General features: G+C 49.5%; 1 protein-coding gene across 5 annotated transcripts in view; it reads right to left on the bottom strand.

The window, feature by feature from the left end:
* Positions 1–26,773, bottom strand: part of SPIRE2 (spire type actin nucleation factor 2) — a 47,068-nt gene extending 20,295 nt beyond the window's left edge. Inside the window, exons 1-4 of one of the 5 annotated variants that reach the window (XM_048816491.2) lie at positions 26,286–26,773; positions 9,809–9,846; positions 5,534–5,893; positions 364–447 (exon numbers count right to left, since the gene is read on the bottom strand). In XM_048816491.2, coding sequence (XP_048672448.1) covers positions 364–447; positions 5,534–5,893; positions 9,809–9,846; positions 26,286–26,553 — 750 coding nt within the window. In that variant the 5' untranslated portion in view covers positions 26,554–26,773. Of the gene's footprint in view, positions 1–363; positions 448–5,533; positions 5,894–7,119; positions 7,245–9,808; positions 9,847–26,285 lie in introns of those variants that run through there. The other 4 variants (XM_048816493.2, XM_048816490.2, XM_075118486.1 and 1 more) reach the window with 4 other exon arrangements.
* Positions 26,774–27,659: the final 886 nt, after the last annotated feature.

The following is a 27,659-nucleotide window of genomic DNA, read 5'->3' as shown; positions in this document are numbered from 1 at the left end:
TCCCACCCACACTGTCATGGCAGACTAGATGGAATGGTCCATCAGCATCTCCTTTGTTGGCCAGAGGTGATATAAATCTGCAAGGTTGAGCACGTAGTCTCTGCAGCACCCCTAGCGCCTGCTGTCCCAGGAACAACTGGGTCTCCCCTGCAACACGTCTAAGCCACCAGTGTTTGCAGGTTCCCACACCTCTGGGCCCGCGGGTCCCAGCCCTTCTCCCCAGGGGCTTCTTCTGTTCATTAGGCTGCCAGAACAAGAACGCCCGGACAGGAGGTTTCCATCAGCCCGTCACTACCTCTGTCTCCTGCAAGGCAAGAGGTGCTGATCAAAGTGCCCGCAGGGAGACGACTCTGCACCACTTACCCAATCTGTGTTCCGCAGGTTATCGAGCTCATCCGTTGACCTCTCCTCCAGCTCTTCCTCCTGTTCCTTCAGCTTCCTCAGCATCTGCAGCAGCACAGAAATGTCACGTTCCCCATGCTGGGTCCCCAACACCTCAGCAGCCAAACCTGCTCCTAGGAGAATCCTGGCTGAACAGGTCCCGTAAAAAGAGAGACCCCCTGGGCATGAGGAAAGAGTGGAGTGCCCAGATTCTCGGCCCCCATCTGCCCCGACTGCCAGTCCCTCCCCCTGGATACAATTACACTCCCATTAGGGGTTTGGGCGGTGTCGAGGACTTCCATCAAAGCTCCACAAGGCTCAGCTTCCGCAGGCTACTGGGCACTGAATGTGCCTGGCCAGGTACAAGTCACAAAGAAGGGATGGTCCCTGCCCCAAGGAGCTACTCTGCAGCAGCAGCAAGTCTGGTCATGCATTGGGTCTGACCCCAGCCACCCATTCCCCTAGCTGGGGCCTGTTAACCACAGCTTAGGGTAGAGATCTGGGCAGGAAGACCATCCAGGTGCCATTGACTGGAGTCCCGGGAGGTTCTTAGCCAGGAGCATGCTGGGCCCAAGGGAATATTCATGATCTGTGCTTATGGGTCTTGCCAAATACATCCTAGGACTGTTCCATCTCAACTGAGCCACGTGGAAGCACCTCTGGGGGAGGATGGGAGCTGGCTTCGCATCCCCCCTGGATTCTGGGAGCACCTGGAATGGACTCTAAGCACAGCCCCTGTGTCTTCCCCAGCAGCAACGTGCGCCCCAGGAGAAGCTCTGGACACTTCGATTTCCATGCAGTTTTACTGTTTGGCAAGCTGAGGCCTGGCCTGTTCGGTCTGGATATTAAAGGTCCCATGGCACTTCCTGGGAGAAGAGGTTTTGTCACTTCCCTACAGCGTTGGGATGGATGGATGGTTACTGCCTTCCCCCCAGAGGGGCTGCATTTCACTGGAGCTGTGTGTAATTTGGAACACGCTCTGGGGACCTTTGGAATGACAGGCAGCAGAGGAATGAGAACTATTACTTATTGCTAATAAACCCACCGCAGCTCAGAGCCTAGCCGTCACTGAGAAAACCCTGAGACCCTGTCATTGCTGGAAAATTGTGGTTGTGTTTCCCGGGCTCATCTCATGTGATGCTGAAGCATTGTCCACTTCCACCGTGCGGCATCTGACCTGGCCACAGCAGGGAGCTGCTGACAGCCGTGCACTCTGGCTGGTGCACAGACAACTGCCCCGGAATATGCTGCAGACTTTCTAACCCGTGGCTGAAATAATGGAAGGTGCATTTCCCTCAGCTGGAAGGACCTGGGCCAGCCTGTTCAAACCATATGGGAGAGCCAGGAAGTCATCAGAGTGGGAAGGGCAGCTCTAGGGGCAGTATTTGGCACCTTGCCTGTTCTGCCTGCATCAGATCATCTTTGGCAATCTTAAATCCTCCCCACAGCCCGACCCATTCTGCATGGCCTGCGTGCCTGTTGCGTGGAGCTGGATAATAACATGGTGGCTGCTTGCAGCTGCCTCCTGGATGTCATTACGAGCAGGGATAGTGCATCTGGGCAGGTGTGGGCCTGCTGCGAAGGACTTGGGGGAACCTTCTAATGCCTTGCTGCCCGTGCCTGTGGACTGCAGTGTCAGAGGTCTGCATAGATTCCAAGGCCAGAAGGGACCACTGTGCTCATCCAGTCTGACTCCTGGATAGCACAGGCCAGAGAACTGCCCCACAATAAGTCCTACAGCAGATTTTTCTAAAATAAAACCCTGTCGTGATGTAAAAGTTATCAGTGACGGAGACTCCGCCATGGCCCTGGGTAGATGGTCCCAGTGGTTAATGACTGTCACTTTAAAAAAGGTACGTCTTATTCCCAGGCTGCCCTGGGAAATGGGTACTCATGCCCATGTGGGAAGGGCATCCACAGCATGTGGACATGGGGCATAGTCCTGCCATCACCTTGTGACCCTAAATATATACAGGGTTTCCCTTCCAGTGTTCAGGCTGTGTGGGCGGAGCGCCTGCTGAACCTCTCCGCCACATGCCCAACATCAGATGAGTGCTTACTGCAGTCAGTGGGTCCTTGCTTCCTCCCACCCTATAAATGGGGTCACAGCCTTTCCCCCACACCCCTGCAGCATCTCAGAAATTCTCCCCTCCACCAGGCACCGCAATGCCCAGCAGGACATCAGGCTCCCTATGTGGCATTTCTGGAGCCCAGCACAACTCATGCCCCAGGCATTGCTGGAGACACGGGTGTCGGGATGGATGAGCAAGGGGAGGTGGATACATTGTTCTTGAGCTGTTTCATAAGTTTAATGAGCAAGTAAACAGACTCTTTGGTAACACCGCTGACCCCAACAATTCCCGACCACATGCCTTTGCTGTTGGATTTACGAGCTCACTTCCTGGAACAGATTATTGCCTTGTGATTACCCATAAGGTTGAAGCTCAAGGCAATCCTAGGAGACTGCAGCTTTATCTTTAACCCCCTTGAGGCTGGGACTGCGGGTTTGCCTGACTTGTGCCAGAGCAGGTGCCACAAGACACCAAACCCCTGCCATGCCAATGGGGTCTTGAACACCCCACCTATCACATAGGGAATGGTGACGCTGTAGAACAGATTCACTCCCCTGCAAAGGCAAATACTGGGCCTCGTGGAGCATCCTGGAGACTCCCCTGCATGTCCTGCCACGTCTGTTTGCCTGTAAGCTCCTAGGGGGCAGGGGCTGCGTCTCACACAGCATCACACACAATGATTGCGCTAGGGGGTCATTACAACCTCTGGGAGGAGAGGCAGAGAAAAGCAAACCAAACAGACTCAAAGCCAGTGACTGACGCACACAGCTCAGCTCTGCAACCTGGGTCCTGCTGCCACCGAATTGCTCTGCCCTCTCTCCCCTCATTGGCTCTGCTGCTTGGTGAGATGCTATGTTCTGTGGAACAGGGACAATCTCGTACTGTGTGTGTGTACATCACAATGGGGCCCTGATCCTGACCAGGGCCTCTGGGCACTATTACGATACCAGTCATCATCATTATCTTAGGCTAGAGCAGCTAGGTACACCGGGAAGAGCCAAAGATTCAGACTCCTGCCCTCCCAGACCTGCACGTAACTAGTGATATTCCTCCCGCTAGTCCCGGCCTTGCCAGAGAACCGAGGGTCTGGCCCCTCTGCGTTTAGCAATGGAGCAGTCAGCAGGGTGCTCTGATGCACACAGTTCCGTTCCTGTATTACTGCTTTTACTTCTCCTACTCAGGGGGACCCAGGAGCTATTCCCCCATCCCGCTCATTGCAAGCACTAGCTGCTCAATAAAGACTGTAAGCTCTGGGACAGGGACCGGGGCAGGTGTGTGTCTTGTACAGCATTAAGCGCACTGTTCAGCAGTGCTAATTACCTAACAGGTTTCAGAGTAGCACTCCGATGAAGTGAGCTGTAGCTCACGAAAGCTTATGCTCAAATAAATTGGTTAGTCTCTAAGGTGCCACAAGTCCTCCTTTTCTAATTACCTAACAGGAGAGTCCGGCCATAGAAGAGTGTAAGTGTTCTGTGGTATCTGGCCACCAGATGGCACACCTGAGATACTCACTGGGACCGCAGGTATTGTGCTGGGAATTCCCTGCCTGAGCACACTGGGCCGTGTCCACAGTTCCTGGGTTGGAAAGCTGCCGGCTGGGGGAGCTGCGTGGGCACACTATCAGTCAGGGCTGGGGTGGGACACGGTCTTTTAAAAAGAGACAGAGGAGCTGAAATTAGCTGTTGAATGGCAGCTCTGGGTTAGGGCTCGGGGATGCTCGTGGCTTTCCCCACACCAGGATATAGGGAAACCTCTCACAGAAAGCTAATGAGCCACCTCTCGGCCTAGCTATCGAGGGTTTCAAGGGGCTTACCTCCTGATTTCTCCTGGTGCCCCATTTTTATACAATCTCATCCTGGCTCTGCCCTGGGTGCAGCGCCAGGGCAAAATGCACATGGTGGGCAGCCTCCTCTGGGCCCTGGCACACCATGGAGCAGAGGACTGGGATCCTGGCTCTGCCACGGACTTGCTGTGTGACTGGGACAATCATCGTGAAATGGGGCTCAGAACACCTCCCTCCCAGGGAGAAGGACTGTCTCAGGCAGCACGGGGGTATAAATCAGTACCCAGGGGATGAAATAAGACAAAGGGAGATTTTGGGGACTATCCAGGGACACGCCCTCATGGCAAGATGTATCAGCCTGGGGAGTCGCCTCCCAAAGGGACCCTGTCAATGGAGTCACCCAATGCTGGGCTCAACAAAGCCCTGGAGGAGAGTCTGTAGGGAGCAACCCTGCCCTGGCATCTCACATGTCATCTCCTGCTCTTGAGCCTCTGATGTTGTGAGTCACATGGGGTGAGGGCACACAATGAACCTGTGCAAAGTGCTGTGCGAGCCGGGGAGAAGGAACTAAGCCATACTGAGTATTCGCATCACCGATTCCTGCTCCCAGTACACCCTCCCCTTCAACAGAAGGCTTGGAAAAGGCAGAACATTAGGCCGTGGGCCAGTTACTGTATGGCCCCTGCACCAGAATCACTGAGGAGAGCGTGACCTGGATGAGAGCAATGTCTGATAGCAAAGTCCAGAGCCACTGTGGGATGGAGAAGCCAGTCTGTTGGCATCAAATGGCTGGCTTTGACCAGCTGTCCCGGAGGACAAAAGCCAGAAGGAAATCCTAGGGATGCCCCAGACCCTGGTCCCCCCCGACAGTTAGACATGCAGACTTCTAAGGATTTTCCTTAGGAAGTAGATACCCAGCTACCAGGGCCCTGAGATCTGCAGCGTTTTACACACTGGGGGTCCTGGGTAGCTCTGTGTTACTCCACTTTTACACTGGGGTGACTCTACTCATAACGCTACAGCAAAGCAGTGTGGAATCAGGTCCTTAATGCAACACAACACGAAGAGCAGCATTTCTTCAGGGGCGACTTCACCCAGCACTCCGATGCTGCCCCCTCTGGGCCAGAGTGCAGCACCAGTGGCTTAGAGGGCAACGCAAGTGGCGAAGAAGCCTCCCAGCCGATCCCTATGGCAGTACCACAGGGTGTGGGCACCTAGCCATGCATCACTGCCACACGCTGTGGCTCTCGGGGAGGACGGGTCGCCCCAGGCTCCTGCGGGGAAGGCTGGCTCTCACCTCCTTAGCTTCCCGGATCTTGGTGAGAAAAGCCTTCAGCTCCACCGTCTCCACAAAGAGGGCCCTGCACACAGCCTGGTAATGTTGCAGTGCTTCCTGGGGGGCCGTCAGGCGAGCGGCGCACATCCTCATGGCCTGCCCGAAGGTGCGCACGGCTCGGGGGAGCCCCTCCACAGCCTCCTCCTCTTCATCCTGCCCCCCGTAGCCCTCGTCCGCCATGCCGCAGCCGCTGTCGTCAGAGTCGCTGTTGGCCATGAGGTCGATCAGCTTCTCCAGCTGGGGGCTCAGCTCTCGCTCCTCACTCTCGTCCAGCCCCCAGTCTAGCGCCCGGTAAATGGCAAATCCCAGCGACTGCACCATCTGCAAGGACATGGGAGAGCAGAGCACAGGCTGAGGCAGGGGCTGGGAAAGGGAGCTACACTGAGAAGCCTCAGGAGGGGAGGAGGCTGAGACAGCCCGTGTAGCTGCTCTGCCATCTCTACCCCCAAATGATGCCAGGGTGTGCCCCAGGGAGGCGGCCAGCCGGAAGGGCACAAGGTGCGGTTTAAATGCCGGGCGCACAGCCTTTCCCGTTTGCCGATTGCATCTTGGGCAGCCAGCAGGCGCTATGCTGCCCGCCTGGAGGGCAAGGAAGAGCTAGAACCATTGATTTCAGCGCTAGGACGCCGGCCGAGGGCTCTTGAGAAAGGCCCAAGGAGAGCAGGGGGGCATGACGTGGGAGGAGGCATCACAAAGCTCTGTGGCCAAGCACTGGAATGGGCCAGGTATCGCATCATGCCTTCCTTCCCTCCGCCCGTGCGTTTCACCTGCTGCTGCCATTTGAAGGATGTCCATCACTGCGTAGCACCCCCTAGGAGCCTGCTGCGTATTCCCAAACTTGGCTCCCGCTAAGGGTAGTGCTTAGTCTGGGGGAGTTTGGCCACACCCAGTGAGACCCTGCCCCGCCCTATCCCCCCAGAGAGGCTCAGTGATATGATTAGTAACAAGCAGGGATGGGGCCAGCTGGTGACCGGGAAGTGACAGCTCCATGTTCCAGCCCCAGCCTCCTCAGCCCTGCGTCTGTATTAGATACAGCCCATCCGCTTTCCCATGAAGCCTGCAGATGCAAAGCTGTCCGGAGCAGCGTGAGAGAAAAGGGTCCCCTGGTGCTCCCCGGGCTGGCAGGTGGGTGGGGAGGGAGCTGTAGGATACATGGTGACAGATACTCCACCCCTCAGCCGCCAGCCACAGCCTCCCATGACCTTACGAGCTGGCTGTGAGAGGCTTATGTTGCTGTTTGGGCCATGAAGCTGGCTGCCTCTCCTGCCCCCAGGAATCTTCCAGGCCTTTGCTGTTTACTGGGACTCCATTATCACGGGAGTGGAGGGAAGCATGAGCCAGCCCAGGGCATTGAGGGAAAGCAGCAGCAGACTTCTGGGACAGTCCTGCTGGGACCAACAGGCCCTGCACTGTTAGCTACCCCAGGCCCTGCGGGAGGAGGCACTTGCTGTTGGGGGAGGGGAGAGAAAGTGGCTCAGGCAGGGGGAGTGGAAACGGGCTGAACTTTGGACCGGGATACATTCCTGACCCGGGCGCACACAGCTTACGGCAGTCTACGAAAGGCCACTGCGCTGATAGCTTATCTCTGCCTGCACCCTGCTGCTAAGGCAGACCAGGGATTGATCCAAAGCCCGCCAAAGTCAGCAGAATGACTCCAACGGCTCCATTAAACCTAGGACAGTGACAGGGTTCAGGAGTCAAATTAGCGAGCAACATTACCCAAAAGATCCACAGTCCTGTGAATTCATTCACTATTTTTATATATATATATATTTGTACATACAGACAGATGTTTTTCTCACAGCAAAATGACTGATCGAGTATTATTATTTTATCAACTACAATTGGTTAATAACATAGTCAAAGCCTCCTGGTTGGTTAATAATTTAGATGGGTTAATAATTCAGTCACCCAAATATCCTGTGCTACAAAGAGCTGCAGGAGGCACATTAAGGAGTTTGGCAAGCCTAGGGCAGCGATGCTCAGACTGAGGGGTATGGGCCTGCAGCTGCTGCTACCACCATTTACTAAGTCAGCGCAAGGCTGGGGAACCAGGCCTGGAGTGGGCAGTTACTGTGAAGGAAGGCTCCAGGACCAGCCATGCTCCAGTCGCTTCAAATGGAATTGGCACCGAGAGGCCCTGGGGTGGGGATCCCCCATGAGGATACAGCCCCTAGAAACTGAGACCTGCAGGGGTCTGGAGCAGGGAGAGCAGTTGCTCAAGTCAGGCTGTCAGGCAGCTCTTCCTAGATAGATGAAGTAGGTACGTGGGTGGGGAATCGAGAGGTGAGGGGTGAGCACGGAGATATTACTGCGGTTCATAAGACAATTAACCCGTTTCAAATGCTCTGCTGCGTTTCTACAATTGGTTAATAACATAGTAGAAGCACCCTGATTGCTCTCCTGCGTTTCTAACTGGCTGGAGCTTTCTTTGGCCAATTGCACTGATCACAATTGCTGTGGCTCACGAAAGTTTATGCTCAAATAAATTGGTTAGTCTCTAAGGTGCCACAAGTACTCCTTTTCTGATCACAGGCAGTCATGCTGCAGTCTGATTGGCTGGTAAAATATGAAACCGCAGCCAGTGGCAGCTGGCAAAAAAATGTGTCCCCAATTTCAAAACCAGTATGAAAGGGCTGATCAAACAAGAGCCACCCAGCTGCCAGGGTAATCAAAGCAGCACCCTGGGATGCAGCGGGGCGTTGGCTCGGCAGCCGTGGCCTGGAACCAAGCCAGCGCATGGAGCTGCTGCCCTTTCATATGCACTGGTTACATGTGGGGATGGAGCAGGGAAAGGGAGCAAAACACCAGGTCCTATGGTTTGAGAACAGCGATTGCCCAGCCTGCTGACACCACGCCAGACGGCAGCAGAAAGGAACTGTCCCCTATAACGCCAGAAGATGCACTGCACCTGTTCCATTATTTTTATGCTTTGAGGCTAGTCACTGCAACTGGGGAGAGACAGAATGCCCTGGAAGGCCTCCCGGCTACTCTGGCTCTGTGTGTCGGGGCAGGTCATGACCTATGCACCCACTCAGAACTTTAATGGCCATATTTACAGCAGCCTCTGGCTCTTCACCTCTCTCTGTCAGGGCACATGGTTACACAGCAGGAGAATCAATCAGTGACCCACCTATATTCTTAGTTCAGTCCTTGAATCTTTCTCCTGAGAAGAGTGTGACAGACCCAGGGCTGCTCTGTGACAATTGATGAATTGTGTGTGTGACGGGGGTATTGGTGTGCTCACTTATTAATGTGTTGGTTTACATTAGCAGCAGGCTGCTGGAAAAACAAGCAGGAAGTGGAACAAATAGTTCAAGATACGCCAACTCCCAGGGTGGTTAAGAGATAATGCCTGAGCAATAAGCCCCATTACAAAGCTTGCTCTCCCAGTACTGGGGCCAGAAGATCAAAAGGACTGAAGCATTAAAAAGGCAGTCTGTCCAGAGGTCGGGCAGTTGTTGCTGAGAAGGTGTTCAGACTGACACTCAGACCGTGCTGGGGTGTCTGAAGATGTTAGGCTTTCCTAGGCTTCCATCAGGGAATGGTAAGCCTCTAAGTAAGACAGACATGTGTGCAGACTGTTTGCTGTTTTAAACCCCCTTTTCTCTTATCTTATGATTTCTCCCTACTGTTAATATATTAAACAAGCTGGCTGGCTGGTCAGTCTAGAATCCCCATTGATCTCAGACTCTCACTGGGAAGAGCCACAAGTGCTGAACTCAGTCAGATCACCCATACGCTGGTTGATGTAGCCCAGGGCCTGGTCTAACGGTGAGAGAATCACGTTACTTCACCCCAGGAGAGAGAAAGGCAGGAGACCTGGCACCTGAGCGGGAGTCAGTGAGACCAGAATGGGGCGAGAGGTCCAGCTAGCCCTGCAACCATGACAAAGGAGTTCCCCAAATGGCCACATCATGCTTTTTTGAATGGAATTTTCCTGTGTACAATAATCACAGGGAAAAATGCTTCCTCCTCCCTCAGCCCCCACCATTCATGCTGACTGCAGGATCCAGCAGGGCAAAGGCCAGGACACAGCAGGAAGCAGCAGGTCTAGAAAGTGTCTGAGCATCTCTAGCCCTGCCCCCAATGCTAATGCTGTCGTCAGAGCTCTGTTTGGGTTTAAAAAGAAACTGTCTGTTCACATCCACACACACACACGCACACACACACATACACATACACGAAATGAGATTTGCTTGAACAGTTTTCTGAAAAATCACATTCACGACATACCTGTGCTTCCATTGAGGGTGACAGGGTCAGGGGAAGCTCTGTGAAGGGAGAAACAGACACCATTAATGCTTCTCTGGCAGCTGCAGAACATTGGGAGTTTGGGTTATAAATCTAACTCCTGAAGCTTTGCTTTTATAACTCTGGTAATTTATGTGCCTGTAAGTTATTTACACTTCGATCCCATAGATTCAAGGCCAGAGGGACCACTGTGATCATCTAGACTGAGCTCCTGTAGAATTAGGTTTCAGAGTAACAGCCGTGTTAGTCTGTATTCGCAAAAAGAACAGGAGGACTTGTGGCAATTTAGAGACTAATCAATTTATTTGAGCATAAGCTTTCGTGAGCTACAGCTCACTTCATCGGATGCATACTGTGGAAAGTGTAGAAGATCTTTTTATACACACAAAGCATGAAAAAATAGTAAGGAGAGTGGTCACTTTAGATAAGAGTGTAAGGAGAGTGGTCACTTTAGATAAGCTATTACCAACAGGAGAGTGGGTTTGTGTGGGGGAAGGGGGGAGAGAGAAAACCTGGATTTGTGCTGGAAATGGCCGAACTTGATTATCATACACATTGTAAGGAGAGTGATCACTTTAGATAAGCTATTACCAGCAGGAGAATGGGGTGCGGGGAGGTATTTTTTCATGCTTTGTGTGTATAAAAAGATCTTCTACACTTTCCACAGTATGCATCCGATGAAGTGAGCTGTAGCTCACGAAAGCTTATGCTCAAATAAATTGGTTAGTTTCTAAGGTGCCACAAGTAATCCTTTTCTTTCTCCTGTAGAATGTTCCCCAGAAGCTGCAGAATGTTCCCCAGAAGCTGGATTAAAGCATAGCCTCGGGAAAGACAGCTAATCTCAAAGGCCCCATGTGGTGGTGAGGCTGCCAGCTCCTCTGGGAAGATGGTCTAATATTTTGTTACCCTCACAGCTAGGAAAAGGCATCATTTTAAGGTTGAGTTTGTCTAACTTCAACTTCCGGCCACTGATTTTTGTTCTGCCTTGTCAGCAGGGTAGAAAAGATCCTCCCCTGCCCACCCAACTCAGATCTCTTTTCCACGTTTCAGGGCAAAGTGATAACATCACCTCTCATCCTTCTCTTCAACAAACGGAACAAACTGAGCTCCATAAGCCTCACACCACAAGGCTTGTTTTCCAGACCCGGGATCATTTTTGTGCCCCTCCTTTGAACTATCTCCAGGATTTCCACATCCCTTCTAAGGTGTGGACACCGGAACTGGGCACAGTGTTCTAGTAGCAGTCTTACCAGCATTGTGTACAGAGGCAAGTTCACCTCCCTTCGTCTACTGGCTATTCCTCTTTTTATACATCCAAGGATCACATTAGCCCTTTTCGCCACAGCGTCGCACTGAGAGCACATATTGAGGTGTCAGAGTAACAGCCGTGTTAGTCTGTATTCGCAAAAAGAAAAGGAGGACTTGTGGCACCTTAGAGACTAACCAATTTATGTGAGCATGAGCTTTCGTGAGCTACAGCTCACTTCATCGCTTCACCGATGAAGTGAGCTGTAGCTCACGAAAGCTCATGCTCAAATAAATTGGTTAGTCTCTAAGGTGCCACAAGTACTCCTTTTCTTTTTGCATATTGAGGTGATTACCTATGACGACCACTAAATGCTTCTCTGGTCACCACTTTCCAAGACACACCCTGTCGATATATCCTGCCTTCTTGGTTCTCAGACATAGTACCTTGCACTGGCTGTATTCAGGTGCATTTTGTTGGATTGTGATCATTTACCCAGGCAAATCAAATCACTCTACTTTCATTATCTACTACCACACTAATCTTTGTGTTGTCTGCAAACTTTACCAGAAGAGATTTTATATCCTCTTCTAGATCATTGATAAATGTTTTAAATAGAGTTGGACTCAGAACCCATCTCTGGGGGGCCCCCGTAAGTAATGGCCCCACTCATTGATATCTCCTCATTAACAACCACATTTTGAGGTCTGTCAGTGAGCCAGTTTTTAATCCATCTAACTTGTGCCCTGTTAAATCCGTATGATGCAAGTTTTTTTTAATCAAGATGTTATGTTGTACTAAGTCCAATGCCTTAAAGAAATCTAAGTATACTGTATCAATGGAGCTGCATTTATCAACCAGACCTGTAAACTTGTCAAAAAAAAGACAGCAGGCTTGTCTGACAAGAACTACCATCCACAAAACCACGCTTTCTGGTATTAATTGTATTTTTAGCCTCTAATTCTTTATTAGTAGAGTCTTGAATTAACGGTTCTCTAATTTTACTTAGGCTCGACATCAGGCTAACCCATTAATAACCCTAAGATCATCCCTTTTATCCTTTTCAATTATTGGCATTACATTAGTTGTCCTGCAACCCCTAGGAATTGCCCCAGCTAATTTACGAATTAACATTAGTGGTTCAGATAACTCCTCAGCTAGCTCTCTTAAGACTCTTGGGGATAAGTTATCTCAGCTGTTGATATGAAAACGTAAAGGTTTAGCAGATGCTGCCTCACATCCACCGTTGTTACAGATAGTGAACTATCCATTCCATGTACCTGCTTCATTCCTCGCTGCACAAGTAGAAGAAATGTCAGCTCGGGAGAAAGGTCTGTTTTCTATGTTCTTACAGGGCCTGGCACTATGAGATTGGAGACTGTAGGCCCTACCACAATATAGATGTTATATAAGTAATAAGCAATTCCCCCACCCCCCAAAAAATAATCTTAAAGTATCGCACAGGAACCCATGAGATCACTCTCTAAGATGGTGGCTGTGACAAAATGGACAAAACAAAAATTATAGTACTTTTATTTAATCTATGTGAATATTCATAGTTTCAGAAAATTATGGGGGGGTTAGACAATTATTTAATGACAGTAAATGTGACTCAAAAAGTTAAAACTTTATAACCATTAAAACACAAAATGTCAAAATATACAAAGGAAATATTCTTAAATCAAACTCCAAATTCTTCAGCAGCATTCGTCTTACTTTGCCTACCTGGTAAATCTTGATCATCATAGATGGAAACTTGTTTTGTCTATTGGTATATGTGTACGGTGAAATCGATGTTTACTGACATTTACCAATAAAAATCTAATCCATCCAAGCCTACTCTCAAGCTTTTACAGAGGAAAAGTGTTAAATTGTTATAAACTTCCTCCAACACTGGCTATTATTGATTAAGTCATGGAAAACCAGGCAAGTACTAGTAGGCAGAAGAAAGCAAATGTGGTAAATGTCCTTTTCAAAGGGGTAAGAGCAGGAGGGGAAGGGGGTGCTCCTGGCAATGGCTAATAACTCTACCTACAGTCTTTAGTAAAGCAATGGAACAAATACCAAGCACCTAGAAGATGTACCACCAGAAGTAATGAGCAGCTTGGATTTAAGAAGGACAAGTCATTCCAGACAAGCTTAACTGCCATTGCATATTTAAGGCCTGCTCTTGAATTCCTTCCACGCTGGATAAGGCCCTTGTGGCCCACAGTACTGTAGTACCTCGAGAGCATGTATAAAACATTGGTCACAGTCTCAGAAAACTTTACTTGAAACAGTTCATTTTAATTGTCTTGGAAATGGTGCACTGTCATGTGGATTGCGATGCGATGCGGGGTAATGTCAGGCCGGGCCACGGGCAGCCTGTGTGCACAGGTCAGTTACGGTCAGGACAGAAGTAGAGGAGTTGGGGGGGGTCAGGATTCCAGGAAGTCAGGATCAAGAACCAAGCTGCAGACAGGAGGCAAGCAGCGGAGGCAAGGTTGAGCTAGGGTCAGGAGCGAGAGTCTGGGGTTCGGAACAAGCCAATGTCCGGAGCAGAAGCAAGCAGCCACTATGCACCACTGCTCAGACAGCTCCCTGTGATGACTTCCTGGTTTATACACCAGCATGGGCCAATCAGTGGGCTGTGGGGGGCACCGCTCAGGCCTTGCTGGGCGGTACTTCCTGCAGTGTCTAGCTCCACAGGGTCCCCCAGTGGAAACCCGATGTAGAAGTGTCATCGCCTGGCACCCCCATAGTCTCAGGTTCTGGTCCTGCAGGTTCTTACAGCAATGTACTGAGGCTGGAGGGCAAAGGGGGCAGAGAAGTTGGATGCAGCAGGGATCAGCCTTTTAGGTAAACAGCACATTTAATTAGCTGTGCAGATGACACTAAATAGGGAAGCACCACAAATACCAGGAAGAGCAGAGAAATAACCCCCAGGGACCAAGAGAGAGTAGAAACGTGGGCAGAAAAGACAATGAGATTCAACCTGGGCAGTTGCAGCTCATACATTCGGGGAGGAATAACCCAGAACACAGATATTCCATGGGAGGCAGGTAGCTGGGAAGCAATAATGTGGGGAAAGACGTCGGGCTAATAATGGACAGCAAATTGGATGAACGCTTGGAGTGCAGTATGGCTGTGCTAGTTTATGCTAAAATCCCAATTCTCATTCGGCTTGCACATGTAGAGGTGTCATCTAAGAGCAGGGAAATCAAAAGCTATTCTGGGTACGGTCCTCAGCAGGCCAATGGACAAGGCACTGAACCAGGAATCAGGAGGCCTGGGTTTTACTCCTGACCTGCGGAGCGATCTTGGGGGAGTCACTCACCCTCTGTCCCATCAGTGAAATGGGGATAATGAGGTGTGGCCGCCTTTGTGAGACGTGGTCCAAATACAAATATCCTGGGTTTCTAAACACCAGAAAGTTACTGGCAAAGTGGCAGAAGTCTGGAGAGGAGCAACAAATGGTATGAGGGGGCTGGAGAGATTGATTTATTAGGAAAGATTAAAGGGATGAAATGTGTTTGGCTGGGCTAAATGAAGATTAGAGAGGAGAGGAGAAATATGATAAACCCCTATGTGCAGGCACCACAGAGGGAGAGGAGTTACTGAAGCACCCCAGTGGGTATAACTAGCGGTGATGGGGGGCCAAGTAAAGGGAAAGTCAGACCAACTTCAGGGACATTGTTTAATTGTGAGGTTTATTAGCATGTGGAATCCTCTTCCCAAGGAAAGTGGGTCATTTAAAATTAGACTGGCTAAAGCACTAATGAAAACACTAAAGGAACAATGCTGCACTGGCCCTGGGGGAGGATAAAGTGACCTAATAGGCCCTTTCCAGCTGCACTTTCTGTGATAGCCACAACTTCAAAGCCACATACTGGATCTGTGTTCACAAGGGAGCTCGGGCCATTAACATGCCATTTATTTAGTCAATAGCACACTGAGTGACTTCCAGACAAAGAGCTCATGCAACACCCGCAAGCAGGGCAGTGGTCAAAGTCTTGTACAGGGCTCCGAAAAAGCCAGCAGGCAGGAAGGGAGCTGCAGCACTGCAGTGTGCGACTGCAGTCCAGAACAGCGAGTGGACTTTGCAGAGCCCTGCAGATCTGCTCCAGGAGGGTTTCAACAGAAATGCCTGTTTTCTCAGGTGGGGTGAGATTTACCCCTGGGCACAGGCCCAGCACAAGGTCTGTGCCCCCATGGCCCTATGTGAGCACAGAGGATTTAAGTGGTGCAGGGCTTGGGCCAGCCCTCAGTCCGGGGGTGAATTTCACCCTTGGAGATCATCCACTGTCACTCAGTGCAAAAGGAGCCCCTGGCTCAGTGCAAGCCTTGGCAATCTGAGTGGGTGCTGGACACCTGGAGGGTCACAGCACCAGCCCTGAGAAGGAGTAACAGGCACCCAATGACAGCATGTGAATCCTTCCCTTTAGGAGGCTTCTCCCCTTCACACATTGTTTTATTCACCATTGTCTGCGAGAGCATATGGCTCCTGCCGATTGACTCACAGGTGGAGGGATGTGTTAGCACCATGTTACTGAAGGGACATTTACAAATGCTGGGCTGCACACATACCAGTTTGAGTTTAGCAGATCTCAAGAGTTCTGTGCAGTGCTTGTCGATTTTTTATTGTAGGGTCTCTCATGAGCATTGGGCTGGACATGTTAGTTTGCTACTGGAGAGTCATTCACAAGTGGATGAAGCAGGCAGCTTGGTTTGCTCATGCGTACCAAGCCACACAGAGAAGAGGAACAACTGTGCTTAAACATGGCATTGTAACCACTGTTCTAGCACAGCTCCCCTGACCAGTGTGGACAGGACTTCAAGGCAGCGACTGAATGGAACTGAGGGCATCACCACAGCAGCTACTCACACTTCAGACAATCAATACACTCAGGAATCAGAACAACATGATCTCAGCAGTAAAGCACACTGCCATTAAGAGAAAATGGAAAGCAGCTTGATAAAGCTCCTGTTTAAACAGCAAATGAGGGAAAAACAGGGGATCATAATATCACAGAACTGTAGGGCTGGAAGGGACCTTGAGAGGTCACCAAGTTCTGCTCCCCACACCAAGGCAGGACCAGATAACACTAGACCATCCCGGACAGGTGTTTATCTAACCTGTTCTTAAAAACCTCCAATGATGGGGATTTCACAGCCTCCTTTGGCAACCTATCCCAGTGCTTAATTGTCCTGTAGTGAGAAAGAGTTTCCTAATATCTAACCTTAAATCTCCCTTGCTGCAGATTAATACCATTACTTCTTGTCCTACCTTCATTAGATAGGGAGAACAATGGACTTTCCTCTTCGTAACAGCCCTTAACACTATTGAAGACTGTTAACAGGACCCCCTCAGTCTTTTTTTCTCAAGACTAAACATGCCTGGTATTTTAACCCTTCCTCATGGGTCAGGTTTTCTAAACCTTTTATCATTTTTGTTGCTGTCTTCTGGACTCTCTCCAATTTGTCCACATCTTTCTCAAAGTGTGGCACACAAAACTGGACACAGTACCCCAGCTGAGGCCTCACCAGTGTCAAATACAGCAGGACAATGACCTCCTGTGTCTTTCACACAACACTCCTGTTAATACACCCCAGAACAATATTAGCCTTTTTGGAACTGCATCACATTGTTCACTTATATTCAGTTTGTGATCCACTATAACCCCCAGATCCTTTTCAGCAGTACGACCACCTAGCCAGTTATTCCCCATTTTGTAGTTGTGCATTTGTCCTTCCTAAGTGTAGTACTTTGCACACATCTTTAATGAATTTCATCTTGCTGATTTCAAACCAATTCTCCAATTTGTCACAGTGATTTTGAACTCTAATTCCGCCCTCCAAAGTGCTTGCAATTCCTCTCAGCTTGAAGTCTACACAAATATTATAAGCATACTCTCCACTCCATTATCCAAGTTATCAGTGAAAGTATTGAACATTACCAGAGACAGGACAAACCTATGCAGGACCCCATTAGATATGTCCCCCCAATTTGACAGTGAACCATTGATAACCCTTCAGATACGGTCTTTCAAACAGTTGTGCACTCACCATATAGTAATTGCATCTCGACCACATTTTCCTAGTTCTTTATGAGAATGTCATGTAGGACTGTGTCATAAATCTTACTAACATAAAGATATATCATCTATAGCTTCCCCCATCCACGAGGCCAGTAATCCTGTCAAAGAAAAAAATTCATGATTTGTTCTTGACAAATCCATGCTGGCTATTATCCTCTAGGTGCTTACAAATTGATTGTTTAATAATTTGTTCCAGTATTATTCCAGGCATTGAAGTTAGGCTGACTGGTCTATAATTCCCTGGGTCCTCTTTGTTCCCCTTTTTAAAGCTAGGTACTGGGTTTGCCCTTCTCCAGTCCTCTGGGACCTCTCCTGTCCTCCATGAGTTCTCAAAGATAACTAATAATGGTTCCGAGATTGTTTCAGCTAGTTCCTTGAGTACCAGAGGGTGCATTTCTTCAGGCCCAGTTGACTTTAATACATCTAACTTATCTAACTATTCTTTAACCTGTTCTTTCCCTATTTTAGCTTGTGTTCCTTCCCCCTTTTTGTTAATATTAATTGCATTAAGTATCTGGTCACAATTTACCTTTTTAGGGAAGACTGAAGCAAAGTAAAGGAGTACTTGTGGCACCTTAGAGACTAACCAATTTATTTGAGCATAAGCTTTCATGAGCTACAGCGATGAAGTGAGCTGTAGCTCACGAAAGCTTATGCTCAAATAAATTGGTTAGTCTCTAAGGTGCCACAAGTATTCCTTTTCTTTTTGCGAATACAGACTAACACGGCTGTTACTCTGAAACCTGTCATGAAGCAATGTAGGCAGTAAACACCTCAGCCTTCTTGATGTCATCAGTTCTTAGCTTGCCTTCCCCGCTAAGCAGAGAACCTCCACCTTCCTTTCTCTTTCTCTTGCTTCTAATGAATGTATAGAATCTTTTCTTATTGCTTTTTATGTCCTTAGCTAAGTGTAGCTCATTTTGTCCCTACGTGCTTGTGTGATTCCTTTGTGCTCCTCCTTAACAACTTATCCATGTTTCTACTTTCTGTAGGATCCTTTCTGATTTAGGTCATTCAAGAGTTCCTGATGCAGCCATACTGGCCTCTTATTAATCTTCATGTCTTTCCCTTGCATTGAGATAGTTTGCGGAAGCACCTGTGAAACTGCCAGCTCTCCTGAATTCTTTTTCCCCCTTAGATTTTCTCCAATAGGACCTTACCTACCCAGTTCTCTGAGTTGGTTAAAGTGTGCTTTTTAGAAGTCCATTGTCCTTATTCTGCTGCTCTCACGCCTTCCTTTTCTTAAAATCATAAAATCTATCATTTCATAACCACTTTCACTCAAGTTGCCTTTCACCTTCAGATTCACTTCAGATTTCCTCCCTGTTGGTCAGAAACAAGCCTAAAATGGCAGTTGCCCTGGTTACATCCTACCCCTTCTGAAACAAAACCTTGTCCCCAGGACATTCCAAGAACTTATAGGATATTTTCTGTTTTGCCGTATTTCTTTTCCAACAGATGTCTGGGTAGCTGAAGTCCCCCATTCCGACTAGGTCTTGTGTTTTAGATAGTTCTGTTATTTGCTCTAGAAATGCCTCACCCACCTCCTCCTCTTCCTACCAAGACATCGCTCCTGTTTTTTTTCTTCTTTTATCCTCACCCAGAGGCTTTCAAGTACTCTGCCTCTCACCTCCTTCTGGACCTCTGAACAAGTGTATATATTCTTGATGTACTGTGCAACCCTTCTCCTTTTTTTCCCCTGCATGCCCTTCCTGAACAAGCTATACCCCTCCATACCAATATTCCAGGCAAGAGATTTTATCCTCACCAAGTCTCTGTGAGGCCAATTCAGTCGTAATTTAGTTTATGAACTAATACTTCCAGTTCTTCCTGTTTACTCCCCATACTCCTCACATTTGAGGACCAGGACCACGATGGAGCTCTCAGCTCTGGCTGGAGCTCCAAGCCCGGAGCCCCTCCCACTGGCCAGGGGCCACAGTGGCAGAGCTCTGAGCCCAAAGCCCCGCCCCCATTCTGTCCCTTCCGCCCACGGCTCCGCCCCCATTCCATCCCGCTTCACCTCTTCCTCCAAGGCCCCGCCCCCCACTGTGGCCCTGAGACCGGAAAAGCTCTGTGTCCCCGCTGAAGTGGGAGCTCCACTTCGGAGCACCGGGGACATGGTGGGGGGAGATTCTTCTGGGACCCCCAAATTGACCAGGGCCCCTGGGATAATCCGCCACTGCTCCCCCCCAGCAGCACAAGGTTTGGGCAGATTTAACCTTCCGATGCCTCTATTACACGCCAGCCATGTTTGAGGATGTGGAGTTTATTGTAAAATTGCTGTTTGTCAGAATCACTGAGAATAACTAAGCCCCTTCGTTTTCAGTTTAAACCAATTTGTACTGAAAAACTCCCAGGTTTTACAAAAAGTATTATTTGTTTTTTTCCAATTTTCACCCTACTTTTGTATCATTCAAATATATAAAAAATAACTTGTTTTATTAAGAAACTACAATACATTGCATGAGATATGTTAGTCTGTGTGTATATGCAAAGTTGCCTGTTGTAATAAGGCTATGTATTAGTCTAGAAAACACACCCAATAAACCAACTGTCACGCATGCAAACTCTGAAATGCGTGCACATCTGAACATACTGATGAATCTCACACCCATCATGTACACATTTCAAGTTGTTAGCAGGAAATGGTTTAAAGAGCTGACACACTAAAATGGGAAGAAAACAAAAATCTGTATCAAAATATGTTTCAGAAGACAAGGAAATATTTGAAAGTTTAAAAAAAACAAAAACAAGAGAAAAGGATGAAGTTGAGTGTATGCGCTGCAAATGGTGTGACCCAATTATTCCATGTAAATATTTATAGTCTAATAGTTCTAAGTCTACAACAGTAAACTTTATTCAAATGAAAAGTTTTATTTGGGCATTAGAGATACAGTAAAAGCTGCGTTATCTGGCTCTTTACCAATCGGAAAGCTCTAGAAACCGGCATTTCTGATATCCACTAAAAGTCTGGTTGGTGTGGGGCCAGCAGGCTCCCTACTTGGCTCTGCATGGCTCCCCGGAAGCGGAGACATGTCCCTGATGCTCCTAGGGGGAGGAATGATGTGCACTGCGCCCGCTCCGCCCCGGGTGCTGGCTCTGCAGCTCCCATTGGCAAGGAACCATGGCCAATGGAAGCTGCATGGACAGCGCCTGCAGGCGGAGGCAGTGCGCAGAGCTGCTTGGCCGTGCCTCCTCCTAGGAGCAGCAGGGACATGTTGCCACTTGTGGGGAGCCGCCCAAAGTGAGCACCGCCCAGATCCGGCACCCCGAAACCCCTCCCACACCTCAACCCCTGCCCCAAGCCCCCTCCCAGAGCCCACACCACGCACCCCCTGCTATGCCCCAACCCAGAGCCCTGAGCCCCCCTCCCACACACAAACTCCTTCCCTCCTTTGGCAAGTATAACTCTTAGTTAACCAAAATTTTTGATTTACCGGCATCCCTCACTCCTCCAATATGCCAGATAACAAAGCTTTTACTGTATATTGTTTTCTTTACCTCAGAGGTGGCATTGTGTTTTGAGTTCTGTTTTAGTTCTGCAGCAAACCACATTGAATTCCATTCATCAAAGCATGAATCTACTGAATACTTTTTCCCATCCACCAAAATAAACCCCAATATTTACTCAGAAAAATTATTAATCGTTTTTTCCATCAATTTTCACCTGTTGTTGTTGTGGTAATAAACACCAATAAATTCCTGGGGAAAATTAAATAAAAACCAAAAATGAAGGGCCATAAGGATAACACAGAGAGAGAGAGAGAGAGAGAAATGTTCCAAGAAAGGCTGGTTACAGCAACAACAGCAATGTCCATCATTCCTTTAAGGACTCCCAGAGTGTTTTCAGAAATCTACAACAGCTGAAAAGAATTTAAACCTTCTCCCAGCCCCTCCAAAAACAAGAGGACCCAAAGGCTGCCATCACAAAGAATCCCAAGTGTCATCAATACCAGCACTGCTTGGACCAGACAAATCTCAGCACTGGGATGGAAATTGCAAATGGAGAATTACTATACTGTGGTTCTACTGAGTACCTCAACTAAATGCCAATGGATTTAGGAGGAGCAGGCCCAGAGTTGTGTGTGTGAGACTGCAGATCATGTGTGTTGTGTAAAGACCCCAGCACCCCTCTTAGTCTCAGGGCTTGTCTACACTACCGCACGGGGTCGATCTAAGATACGCAACTTCAGTTACGTGAATAGCGTAGCTGAAGTCGAGATACTTAGATCTACTTACCATGATGTCTTCACTGTGGTAAGTCGACAGCTGACGCTCTCCCGTCGACTCTGCTTGCGCTCCTCGTTCTGGTGGAGTACCGGAGTTGACGGGAGAGCACTCAGCAGTTGATTTATCGCATCTAGACCCCCGCTGGATCGATCGCTGCCTGCCGATCCGGTGAGTAGTGTAGACAAGCCCTCAGACGAGATACAAAAAGAACTTAATAACCTCCAGCAGTTCAGCTTTATGGGTGCTCCAGGAGGCCACGGCCTGCCTTCCATATATACCCACAGTGAAGCCAAAGTTACTTTCTGCGGACCACCTGCAAAACATACTACTTGTGCCCTGACATGAAGCTGCTGCTGTGAGCAGAACAAGCTAAGCAGCTTGGGCCTGGTTTCTATAACTCCTGCATAGGCCCAATGAATTCAGTAAACTTGCCACCGTAACACCTTTTTGCATTTAGTATAGATCCTCTTATACCAGGGTCTAAAAGCACTTTTACAAGCATTAATTTAACCGTCACAGCCCTGCTAAGAGAGAAATAAGTGGGTTTTGCAGATGGGGAAACTGAGGCATAGACCAGTTCAGTGACTTTCCCAGTATCACACCATGAGTCAGTGGCAAAGCCAGAGCAGAAGAGCCCAGGAATCTGGGCTCCCATGGCTGTGCAGTAAACTTGTCTCTCTCACCAACAGAAGTTGGATCCAATAAAAGATACTATCTCACCCACCTTGGCTAGCTAATATCCTGGGAGCAGCCCAGCTACACTTACACACTGCATGATCAAAATGAATGTCACTTTTAGGACAGTTCCCTTCTCTCTCTTGTTCTGTCTTTGGCTGGCATTCCCTGCAATCTAAACTTTCTCTCCAAACTGGCCCTGCTGCAATTCTCAGCTAGACACTCGCTAGAACTATCAGACAGTGCTGGGTAATGTCTTGGTGCTCAGTTGCACCCCTCCTCCCCTCTGGCTGCATTCACAAGCAGCATCCAGTCCTCGCCCAGAAGGATGAAAACAAAGGATAGGGCCTTAAAGGAGTTTAAAGCAAGGGGAAATGGGTGATACTCAGAACTCCAACAAGATTCCCCTGCCCACCAAGAGGAATGCCTCCTGCCCCTACAAACATCAAACCAGCATCTTAAGCCATGCAAATGTACAACTTTGAACTAACATTCAGTACTAGTTATTTAGAGAAGCCAGGGCTCGTAGCCTCGGAGGTGACACTTACAGGTCTTTCTAGGGAAGGAAGCCAGTCCCCTAGAACTCTTTCTGGTCTGGGAAAATGATACTTTGCTCTTACCAGACAGAGATGCTCTTCAGCAGGGGCCAGTTGCAGGCAGAACACTGACAAGCAGGAGCCGCCTTGGTAAGGTGTTAATGCAGAAACAAACTGACAGCGTGTGGGCACGTTTAGGAGGTTATCAACAGTTCTACTGCAGCGCCATGTTGAATTGTTGCATCCAGTGGAGTCTGGGATATGCTAAATCCTGAAGCCAGATTGCACCAGAGGGGATCTTGTGCACATCAAAACATGTAACAGCTCAATGGGCAGGGGCTCCATTGGGGCCCAGCTGCGATACAGCTGTGCTTCACAAGTTCATTGTTTACAGTTTGGGGAGAGGGTGTCTGGGAGGCCACACAGAGTGAGGAAACCTTGTCATAACTGCTCCCCTCATCCTATCTCACAGGTGTAGAAATCCTCCTGCTTCCCCTATGGCACTATCATACCAATAGAACAAGACAACCTCTGGGACCATATGGCCAGTGCTGCTCATTCCCAATCAAGAAACCAAAAGGGGCAAAACTGCTCCCCTTAGTCTCAGGACTCCGCAAATCCATATTCCTACCAGGACCAAGAGACTCCCTCCTAAAGCAACTCTACTTAGCCAACACTCTGCTAGGAAATGAACACAGAAAGCCCAACAATGCTCCAGGCTTGTATCACTGCTCCTAACAATTTAAGTGCATTTTGTATTAAACACCCAAGGAGGCAACTTGTCATTTCCATTTCTAAACACCCTGAAAGCTGCCCAGAGTGGTACTTATCAAGAGAATTACAGAATTTTGGCTGGGGAACAGGCAATAAAGATTGTAATAATAAGCAAACAAGAAAGCACTTCTAGCATGCAAACTATACATGAAAACACACATGGCAGGACCTGGAGACCTGTGCTTGAACTGCACTGTGTTGAGAGGGAGGCTGCAAACTGAACTCACAAGCTATCACCACCCATGCAAAAGACATGTTAAAAATTGAGGCTTTTCTGCAGGAGTGGAGATGCTTCTACATATAATATGGCACAGCAATACTGTTCCTTCAGGGACCATTAAAATGATGCAATTCTTGGCCTCCTTCCCACTGAAGAGATCAGCATTGCCTGTGGACAAAACTGGCTGTAGAGTTATAATGAGTTAATGAACAAAGACGAAACTCAGATCACTCAGTATTTTCAGTATTGTGTTGAAAAGTGGCTTCCTTTTGTATCCGGGCACATATTTATTTAAATTGTGCATGTCCCCGAACAGGATCAGCCAGTTTTTGGAGGTTATGTGAAAAGTTTTCAGTCAATATTATCAGAGTAACAACCCAGCCTCCTTCTGTTCAGCTCAGCAGTAAAAGCACATATCTGGGGATGGCAAGTGAGTTTATGTTGTGTCAGAGGCAAAGAGCTGCATAGTAATAACACAAAATTTTATAATGCACATTAATGTTTTTTAACTGTTTGTTTATCCTATTTATCCCCAGAAGCGTCAGGAAGAGAAAGAACTCACAAGTGGCATAGGCATGATCATTGGAATTGCTCAGCTAAATGCCACTGAATCACCCTGATAATAAGTAGCTGAAGAGCGTGCAAAGGTCAGCATCTGACAGGACAGGTGTGGTTGTTTGGAGACAGTCAGGTGTAGTGAGGCTGAGGGCCAAGTGCCTCAAGAATTCCAGGAGTGAGGCTATGTCACAGCCAGAACAGGCTGCAAGAGGCTTGCTTTTTAACCATAAACCATCTGATTTCTCCTTCACATAGCTTGAGAGTGCTGCGTGGCCTTGGACATGGCATTTAGGGGCTGATAATGTGAAGTGCTGAGCGTCTCTGCTCTGCACCCGCTCCAACAGTGATTCAGTGCCTCACAGGATCTGACCCTTTACCTCTCTCTGTCTGCTTCCCCCTCTGTAAAACTGGGTTCATACTTTCCTACCCAACAGAACTGAGGCAAAAAGTAATACATTCATGTCTGTACAGAGCTTTGAAGATGAAAAGTGCTGTACAAGTATTATTACCATGATCATTATTATTACAGGCCTACTAGTCTGTTGGCCTGGCCTGGCCCTTCTTGACAGTGGATGGAGAAAGAATACATGGGAGGACGAAGATGACCAGTGACTGTGACCAAGAGTCTAACTGATCTGCACTCCCAGACATTTATTATTATCCAGATGTTGAATTTTAACATCTCTATATCTTGACACCCCAAACAATGCACTTGTCATGTGTCCAACACTTCAATATCTTACTGAGGAGCTTCCCAGTAATCGTGTGTCTGTCTTCTCCATGCAGTGTGATATTTCTTTAATATTAAGGCTGAGAGAGACCCAGGGAAGCATGGTGATTCAGATAAAGCATCATATCCTCAGATGCCACAGCCTTTGGTGTATTTCCTTAATATTGCCATTTTCTGTCTAGATACTACAGGGCATGGTCCATTTCCATTATTAATTATATTTATTATTTCACACTTAGACATGAATTCATTTGGTTTTCTTCCTTTCTGTCCCAATCTTAACTTTCACGTAACGTGGTTTTTAACCCAAAGAGCTAGAAAGAGCTAGAGAGTCTGAAGAGCAAAATACTTATAAGTCTCTGGGTTACACGTGATATAAACTTTCCAGGACCTGGCCTGTTTATGCACAGGCATGTTTTCTAGGGCCAAATAACTTTGGGGTTTGTTCATTCTGACCGTTTAAAAAAAGTGCCCAAACAGATTCTCCCCAAATGTCCTCTCTCTCACACCCTCCCCACACTTCCCATAATCAGAGTGGTGGATTTCAACTCAGTTAATTTTTCAAGTATTATAATGCCTGAAGAATAGGGGGTTTCAAATGGAAAAGCCTGCCACAATGGGACAATGTCAATCACAGCATCTCAATGGTGCAAGGTCATGTGTATACGTTGCAATAGGAATTTATAGGGAAGTCTGTTCCATCCACTTGACTCACAACCCTTTGCATGCGGGGTGCCTGCAAACATCTCTAAGGTCTCCCACCACCTGGGCTGCTGTACGTTAGATGTCTTGTACAGAGAGCTGTTGGCTGATCACAACTCTCAGTTACAAATACACCTATTGACACGCTGTCTGTAATTCAGAGGCTGTCTCCAATGTCCAAGGGGAAGTGTTCACACACCACAGGCGCTGTGTAGCCGGGGGCCTCTCCTCCCCAAGGCTGCGACAGGCGGCTAGCTGAGCTGCAGGGCTGTAAACAGGCAGGAATTCACCGCAACCCTCTGCCGCCGACCCCAGGAGAAGCAGCTGCCCAGATGTGTATGTGTGTGTGTGGGGGGCAGACATTCGGGTGCACCCTGCAAACGAGGTGGCAGGAGCCTGGGGTGCAGACTGATCCCCACCCCTAGGGTCCCTGCAGGGAGCGCCCCTCACAGCCAGGCCTGGCTCGGACTTTCCCTCCGGATGGCCCTGGAAAATTCGGCTCCGGAGGCTGCGATTAGAGGGCTGCAGAGCCGGCCCCAGACCCGCAGCCTCTGCAATATGGGGAGGGGGCCCCAGGCCCCGAGATTACCCTCAGCAGCCCCCCCACCCCACTCCCCTCTGCATTGGGGGGTGGAGGGAGTCCTGCGCCCCCCGCCAGCCCGCCTTTGGGCGCTGTGACCCCCTGGAGACCCCGCCCCGGGTGGCACTCACCGGCCGAGCCCTGCTCCCCCCGGGCGGTCACCGTCCCGTCCTTGTGCAGCAGGATGCCCGCCGTGCCCTGGATCCGGCCCGCCGGCCCCCAGCGCCCCTCCGCGCCCGCCAGCCCCCGGCAGCACTGGTAGCACACGGCCCACGCCTGCTCCTCATTGATGGGCTGCTCGTAGGACTTCAGCACCTCCTCCAAGGACAGCTCCCAGGGGTCCGGGCCCCCCGCCCTCTCCTGGGGGGCTGCGCCGCCGCTGCTGCCGGCCTGGGCCATGGCTGCCCCATTATCTGCTCTGGCACGCCGGGCTGGTTTCCATAACAGCAGCGCTGGGCAGCCGGAGGAGGAGGAGGAGGAGGGCTGAGCCCAGCTCGCCTCTGCTTTGTCATCCCTGCAGCCCAGCCCTAAAACCAGCCGGCCCCGCGTGCAAACAAGGCAGCAGCCTATGGAAGCCCCAGGGAGAGGGCGGAGGGCGGAGGGCGGAGAGCGCTCTGCCCGGGAGACGCGGCCTCCCGCCGGCTCGGTGCACACACGGGCGGCGCCCCGGGTGGAGACCAGAAGGGGGCAGAGAGGGAGCGGCCCGGGGGAGGCCGGAGTTCAGCCAGAGGCACGTGCGGAGCCCGGGGCATGGGCATTAGCCTGGCAAAGCAGCCAGGCGTTCCTTCGCCCCAGGGGAAAAGGCAGCAGGGCGCAGGGGAGAAAGCAGCAAGTCAAAGAGGCATGTGCCAAGCCCCGTGCCAGGCCTTTCCCAACGCCCGAGCCAGCCCCTGGAGAGCACCCACTGTGCCCAGGGCCCAGAGTTCCTCTCCTGCTCACACATGTACCACCCACAGGGCAGCAGTTCCCCCAGGCACACCCGCCTGAGCTGGGCCGCAGCGCCACTACCCTCTCCCTACTCTTCTGCCGAGAGACCAGCTAAGTCGCCCACCTGCACAGTGTATTTTTCTTTAAGAACCTCTTCACTCCTGCCTGCCGCCCATGAGCCTTCCTTGGCTCCCACAAGCCCCATCTTTCGGCCTCCTTTTGCCCTCCCTCCCATCCTGCTAACTCACACATTGGGGTTACCTTGGCTACATCTACACTGCAATTAAAAACCCACTGGGGGGGCAGCCCGAATCCGAAGGTCTACATCACAGTGAACAGCCCCTTAGCCCGAGCCTCGTGAGCTCGAGGCAGCTGGCACAGGCCAGCCATGGGTGTCTAATTGCAGTGTAGACATACCCCTAAGACTAGTTTGTAAATTCCTCAGGGCAGGGGCTATCTCTTTTATGTTGGGCAGCTCCTCAGGCACTTTTGGGCACTGTTAAAACAAATAAAACAATAATAATATAGGACTGGCCTGCCCAAGGGCAGCAATTTAATCCCACCCTAGTTAATCCTTT

This window comes from Caretta caretta, chromosome 12, assembly GCF_965140235.1.
Source record: "Caretta caretta isolate rCarCar2 chromosome 12, rCarCar1.hap1, whole genome shotgun sequence".
NCBI lineage: Eukaryota > Metazoa > Chordata > Testudines > Cheloniidae > Caretta > Caretta caretta.
Note: the sequence above shows the minus strand (reverse complement) of the source record. Positions and strands in the feature narration are given on the sequence as shown.